This window comes from Penaeus vannamei, chromosome 37 (assembly GCF_042767895.1).
Source record: "Penaeus vannamei isolate JL-2024 chromosome 37, ASM4276789v1, whole genome shotgun sequence".
Lineage (NCBI taxonomy): Eukaryota > Metazoa > Arthropoda > Malacostraca > Decapoda > Penaeidae > Penaeus > Penaeus vannamei.
In genome coordinates this window covers 19331290-19338789 of record NC_091585.1, presented here as the reverse complement: position 1 = coordinate 19338789, position 7500 = coordinate 19331290, and the positions used below count along the sequence as shown (strand labels likewise).

Below are 7500 nucleotides of genomic sequence, written 5' to 3'. Positions count from 1 at the left end.
CCCGTGAACTTTTGTCCCTAGTTTTCTTCTTCTTCTTCTTCTTCTTCCCGTGAACTTTTGTCCCGGGTTTTTTCTTCTTCGTCTCCTTCTTCTGTTTCTTCTTTTATGGGGAACACTCAGAGCCTCATAACTACACATACCGCTCGCATGTTCGTGGGCAAGGTGTAGTCCCACTCTGTCAAAGAAGCATTTTTTTTTTTCCGCGGATGCTTCTGCAATATCTCCAATCTGTATCTCAATTCTCACCAGCCATATGCCCAAGAACGCAAAAAGTTGGTATCATTATAATTATTGATGTTTTTCAACGGAATTATTCTCTCTCTCTCTCTCTCTCTCTCTCTCTCTCTCTCTCTCTCTCTCTCTCTCTCTCTCTCTCTCTCTCTCTCTCCCTCTCCCTCTCTCTCTCCCTCTCTCTCTCCCTCTCCCTCTCCCTCTCCCTCTCCCTCTCCCTCTCCCTCTCCCTCTCCCTCTCTTCTCGCTCTCGCTCTCGCTCTCGCTCTCCCTCTCCCTCTCCTCTCCTCTCTTCTCGCTCGCAACTCTCCCTTGAATTCACTCCTTCCCTCCCACTTTGAGCCCTACAGCTGCTTCTTGCCACTTCCCTCCTCATCCTCCTTTCCCTCCCCAACCAAGTCACGTTGTTGGCATGTGACGGACGGTGATCAACAAGGAAGCGTTACAACAATACATAGCTCTTCTGGAAGAGATAGACAACACAACATTCTAATGTCTGGTGAGGCAAGAAGAGAGGAATGAACAAAGGAAGCAATGGTCAGGCGTATATGCATATGTATATGTATCTCTGAAGATACCGAGTTGACGTTTGTCACGTCCTGATGAGGTCTGCTGAGCGGGTATGGAGACTTCTGGTCTTCTGCTTGACATGTTTATAGCTGGTGGCTGGTACAGAGGTTGGACGGAGGTTCAATCTGTACAGTGGGTAGTGGCTGTCTCTCTGTCGCTCGCAGGTGACCCAGCTTTATACACGGTCTATGTGGAATGTGGATGGGGTACCGTCAGTTTATACACGGTCTATGTGGAATGTGGATGGGGTACCGTCAGTTTATACACGGTCTATGTGGAATGGGTACCGTCAGCTTTATACACGGTCTATGTGGAATGTGGATGGGGTACCGTCAGTTTATACACGGTCTATGTGGAATGTGGATGGGGTACCGTCAGTTTATACACGGTCTATGTGGAATGTGGATGGGGTACCGTCAGCTTTATACACGGTCTATGTGGAATGTGGATGGGGTACCGTCAGTTTATACACGGTCTATGTGGAATGTGGATGGGGTACCGTCAGCTTTATACACGGTCTATGTGGAATGTGGATGGGGTACCGTCAGTTTATACACGGTCTATGTGGAATGTGGATGGGGTACCGTCAGCTTTATACACGGTCTATGTGGAATGTGGATGGGGTACCGTCAGTTTATACACGGTCTATGTGGAATGTGGATGGGGTACCGTCAGCTTTATACACGGTCTATGTGGAATGTGGATGGGGTACCGTCAGCTTTATACACGGTCTATGTGGAATGTGGATGGGGTACCGTCAGCTTTATACACGGTCTATGTGGAATGTGGATGGGGTACCGTCAGCTTTATACACGGTCTATGTGGAATGTGGATGGGGTACCGTCAGCTTTATACACGGTCTATGTGGAATGTGGATGGGGTACCGTCAGTTTATACACGGTCTATGTGGAATGTGGATGGGGTACCGTCAGCTTTATACACGGTCTATGTGGAATGTGGATGGGGTACCGTCAGCTTTATACACGGTCTATGTGGAATGTGGATGGGGTACCGTCAGCTTTATACACGGTCTATGTGGAATGTGGATGGGGTACCGTCAGCTTTATACACGGTCTATGTGGAATGTGGATGGGGTGCCGTATAGTGTCAGAGGGTAGAAGAGGCAGAAGGGAGACGTGACGATGTAAACAGAGTGAGACGTCATAGGCGGAAAGTGCGAGCTGCCGCATTCCGGGTAAATGTTAGGCGTGGGGTACTGTGACTGATGTGCTTGTATAGGGTATGTATAAGGATATGTGGTATAGTATAAGTATTGGCAATAGTAGGAGGGGGGAAAAGGTGAGCGCATAAGCCTACAGGGACCAGGCCCGAGAATGGAAAACCACATAATTACGTGAGTAATTATGTGTGGTTAACGTGAGAGACACATATATGGCCATAGGGATGCCTGTAGTAACGTGACCCATTGCACTCCCTCTCCCTCTCCCTCTCTCCCTCTCCCTCCCTCCCTCTCCAAGTTCTCTCATTGAATCTTTAGTATGCACTGGGGATGATATTAAACCCCCTGAATAGTCCCCAGCTGCGACCGCCTATATGCGAGGCTGAGCCAAGGTGGTCGTTTGTGAGAAGCAAAAAAATTGTAATGCGAACTATGCGGACGGGGCAGTTACGGTCTTTTTGTTTTGTCTGCTAGTTTCTGGTTGTTGCCGGTCAAGATGCGACGCTTGCTTCTTGTGGCGAGGTTGTGTGTGTATAGATACGTGTTTAGTAAGGTGTTCTGTGTGGTTATGTGGTTGTTAGTGTTTAGGATTATAGGAGGGGATCTTAGTTATTATGAGTATTTAATATGAGCCGTAGATCTTTTCCTCCCTCCTTCATCCCTCTATCCCTCCTCCTTCCTTTCATCATATAACCCCTATCTCATCTGTTAATTATAACTTTTCAGCTGCTCTCTTACCTTTCCTCCTTTCCATTTTAGTGTATCAAAGAAGACGACAGGCTTGGTATCTCAATTTTGTCGTTACTGAGACTTAAGATGTGCATCTTAGATTTACAGTATATGAGATAATTTTGGCCTGTGCGGAATGGATGCGAATTTCGTGAATATGCACTGTGGCCTTTACTGTTTTGCATTGACGAAGATGTATGATATAGAATGACCGGGGTAAAGAACAAAGATTATTATTATTTATTTTTTATTTATTTATTTATTTTTTTTTTTTTTTGCGATTAAGAGAAAGGGGACTATAGAGAATATTATTAGGTATTATTTGCTAATTCCGAATATGAACAACCATGATAGCACGGAAAAGAAAAGAAAAAAACTGTAAACATTGAAAGGTCCGTTCAGGTACTAAACTAAAAGATACTCATATATATAAAATAATAACACTGATGACAAAAAATAAAACATGCAAAAGAGGCTTAAAAAAGAAACTAAGAAGTACAATGGACTTCCTAAACTGCTGTCAATCAAACCTTTTTGTATTCATTTTATTGTATCGGCACGGTATAGTTTTGCTATTCATGATCTTTGATATCCATTGCGTTTATAAATGTTATTATTCCCTCAATAAATATATAATAAAATTAACTGCATGGTTCGTTAAAATTGCTTATTTTAGTTTATAAACATTTTCTTCAGGAGTCAGTTTGAAAGTTAAAAAATCTGATTTGAATGTTTATTCATTCATATTCTTAACACATTTTCTTTTTCTCCCTTCGCCAGGCCGTATGCAACCCCCCAACATGGCCCATCTTCCCCCAATGCCTGAACTCAAGCGAATTCGGCGTCCTTTGGTCAAGAGGTCGTCTAAGGTCAAGAGAGAGGCCCCACAGCCCGTCCAGTCAGCGCGCCCCACAGTAGAACCGGCTTTCGTTGGAGCCGTGTCAGCAGCGTCGAGGGAAGTTCCAGATGTCCCACTGCTGCCGGGCCTCAAAGATCAGCCGGTATCCAGCGGTTCAAATCCTGAAGTGCCAGCGGTGCGGAGGATTTCAGATTCCCAAGCTCCATCGCCCCAGGGGAGGTTTCTTCAGCCAGCGTCACGCCACGAGAGATTGCAGCAACCAACAGCGCCCACCCAGGCTTCGCATTACCCAGCTCCTTCAAGCCAGAAGGGATTTTATCAGCCACCAGTACCACCGAAGGGTTCAGATTACCTCTATGAGGGACTGGGATCAAGGATGTCAGATTATCCAGCTATGTTGCGACTACAACACATGTCAATGATGTCGATGACTTCAAATATTCAAGCCCCAACGCCCTGTAAAAAATCTACACAGCCATCAATGCCTCGGAGGGTTTCAGACTGGTCTCAACAACCATTCCAACAGCAGAGGGTTTCAAGGCCTCAAGCACCAGTGCCGCCAATGGTTCCAAAACCCAAATCACCAGTGTTGCCAGTGGCTCCAAATTTTCAAGCACCACCCTTCTGTGAGAAATATCAACAACTGCCAGGGCTACCAAGAGTTCCGGATCCCTTTGTGCCCAGTGAGTTTTCTCAGTGTCCGAGGAAGGTTTCAGATCAAACTCAGTCCTCCCATGTGTGGTCTCAACAACCACGAGATTCAAATCTTCAGATTCCTGTGTCCTCCAAAATTTCAAGTCCTCAAGAACCATTCCCCAGCACGATGTCTCAACAAGTGTCAGCGTCGTGGGTTTCAAATCCTCATGCACCATCCCCGTGGAAGAAGCTTCACCAACCATCAGTGTCGAGTGAATGTTCTCAACCGTTACAAGTGTTTACGAAGGTTTCAGGACCCCAAATGCCAGTGTTGCCAAGGGTTACAAATCCTCAAGTGCCAGTTTTGTCAAGTGTTTCAAATCCACAAGAGTTATCCCCATGTGAGGGATTTCGACAACCACCAGTGTTGTCGAGTGAGTGGTCTCAACAGCTGTCAACAGGGCATCAACATCCTCCAATTAAATGTGTAGCAGAAGCATTGCAGAAGCTTCCAGATGTCCCGGTGCCGTCCTCCCATGGGAGCTCACAATATACACATATGATTCCCAAAATACCATTAGAATCAAAAGCTCCCATTGCGTATAACTCAAGAAAACCAAATTTTACATTACAATCGAGAGCTCCTGAATTTGAGAATGCTAGCAAACAAAAGCAACCAAATATGCAGCATGCCTTAATGCAAAACACATTCTTAAAACAACAATACATTCAGTCACATGCAATGCCACAAGCATATCAACAATATCAGCAAAGTAATCATTCAGTAGAACAAGCTCATCAGAAATTAAACTATCAATCCCCAAAGCAACCAATGTTAAACAATATATATGGTTATAGACAACAAGATTCCAATTTACAGTCATTTCCTCAACTTCCCTCGGGTTATCAAAGAAATGGCACAGTACCTTGTTCAGTGCCTCAGTGCAGAACATATCAGGAACAAATTCAAATGACACAGCAGTATACACAGAGGAAACACACTCCAACAGAGGTTCAACCATTTTTGCAACAGTGCCAAAGTTCTCATTGTCAGCCATGGCCCAGCCAATATAACCATTACCAGCAGAATCTGAATATGCATAACTATCAACAGCAAATTCAGCACAAAATGCAAAACAAACAACATACTCCACCTGGCAAAATTGAATGCATTCAACAAGAGCGTCAAAATGTAAACCTAACGAAGCCTAACTATGATCACAGAATGAATGAAAGGACACAACCCTTCTTGGAAAAGCCTGTACATTATATGAGAAATCCTGCGGAGCAAATCCAATATCCATCATTGCAGAAGAATCCTACAAGAGAACAGCATGAAAACAGTAAGCCTCTAATGCAGGCTGATCCTAAAACGCACCAACAGTTATGTGACCAAAAACTGCTTTATTCAGGATGGCAGATGAATCCCATTTTCCAGCAGAGGGAAGATGCTCAACAAAATACAAAAGATGGTAAAGAGGCTAACGCAATGTTGACATTCCAAACAAAATATGGGCAAAAACCTGACCACTGCACAGATAATTCAAAAAATCTGGTTTACCATGCAAGCCATGAAAGCGTTGAAATCTATTCTCAAGTTTCCAAAATTGAGGTTGCAAAGTACTCTATGTCCAAAGCTGAAACAAAGGAACAGAATTCGGGCCAAATTACAAACTCGCCAGCATTTGCTCAAACAGCCGCCATGAATGTTGCATGCCAACTATCCCCACCCGCAACACCTATAGATTTGCGGAAAGTCAAGGAATATAAAACAGTAGAGTGCCCTTGTCCTCTGTCATCAATCAAGGCTGATCCTGATAAGTTAGATAAGAGCTTTTGTAAAATGTCACATGAACTTATTCAGAAAGACTCGCCACAAGAAGCCAAGCCTAACAGTAGGTCTCCTATATCTAGTAGTGAGACTTGTAATGAATATAGAAGTTCTACCCAAAACAATACGGGCCTCATTGGTCAGGCAGTCAAAGAATATAACTTGGCACTTGAACATCAAAGTGCAATTCTTTCCCCCAAGGGTTTCTCAGTACCTTTACAGCCTTCCAGAAACCCAACAATATTCTCTCCAACTCCTCCGCCGACGCCTCCTGATGAACGGTTTCCAGAATGGAACAAAACGGCTACTGATAATCAGAGAAAGAGAGCAGGGAACGATGTTCAAGAATCAACAATTTCTAGTACACCGTCTGCAGAGGATGTAGTCGAGAAACATAGTATAGAAAATTCAACCTTACCAGAAACAGAAATATCCCATCAAAGTGTAAAGTGCCCTCCAAATGACAACAGCCAACCTATATATGTAGCCACACAACAGGTCAACAGAGAGCAAGCAAAAATTTCAGAAATACGTATAGAAAGTTCAACCTTGCCTGAAACAGAAATATCTCATCAAAGTGTAGAGTGTCCTCCAAGTGACAACAGTCAACCTATACATCTAGCCTCACAAGAGGTAAACAGAGAGCAAGTAAAAATTCCAAAAATGCTTATAAGTCTGAATCCTTCTGGTACACACTTCATTTCCGATGAACCATTACCTTTGGAGGATGCCACTCAATCTGCTTTAATGTCAAGTGAAGAGCACTTTGCAGACAGCTCCCGTTCTTTCGTGCAGCCAAAAGAGATTGTGAGAACTGAGAGAGGACAAAGGAAAAACAAAAAAGTAGGCAGAAAGTCTAAATTGCAGATAAACATACCTCTCCCTGAAAGACACCTTACGTCAAACCAACAAGAATCACCCTTACCCGTAGAACCTTCAACATCAGTTACAGAAACTTCAACTGGAGACTGTGGCATCCAGAGCTTATCTTCAACGCAAAATGAAACGTCCCATTATGTCATTGAACCATCTTGCATTATAGACAACTCCTGTTCTTCCATGCAGCCTAAAGATATTGTGGGAACTGAGAGAGAAAAGAAAAACAAGAAAGGCAGAAAGTTTAAACCACAGATAAACATGCATCCTGAAAAACAACTAATAAACCAACAAGAATCACCTTCACCCCAAGAACCTTCAACATCGGTTACAGAAAATTTAACTGTAGTCTGTGGCATCCAGAGCTTATCTTCAACACAAAATGAAACGTCCCATTATGCCACTACACCATCTTGCATTATAAACGATTCTATGGATTCTCAGAAACTATCCAGTGATAACAGAACCACCCAGCAGCTTATGAGTGAAGAAGAGAATGTGACAGATAATAAAATGTCGATAGATGAGAATAATCAAACACAAAGTATAGCAACCCCTCCCATAGAAAACTCTCATGGATTTGCTAAA

The 7500-nt window shown here is 43.6% G+C and overlaps 1 protein-coding gene across 2 annotated transcripts in view; it reads left to right on the top strand.

Moving 5' to 3' along the window:
* LOC113807232 (uncharacterized) overlaps positions 1-7500 on the top strand; it is a 27263-nt gene that overhangs the window by 18367 nt on the left and 1396 nt on the right. For both annotated transcript variants that reach the window (XM_027358446.2, XM_027358447.2), the window contains exon 2: positions 3491-7500. This exon is cut by the window's right edge and continues 1396 nt beyond it. In XM_027358446.2, coding sequence (XP_027214247.2) covers positions 3491-7500 — 4010 coding nt within the window. The remainder of the gene's footprint in view (positions 1-3490) is intronic.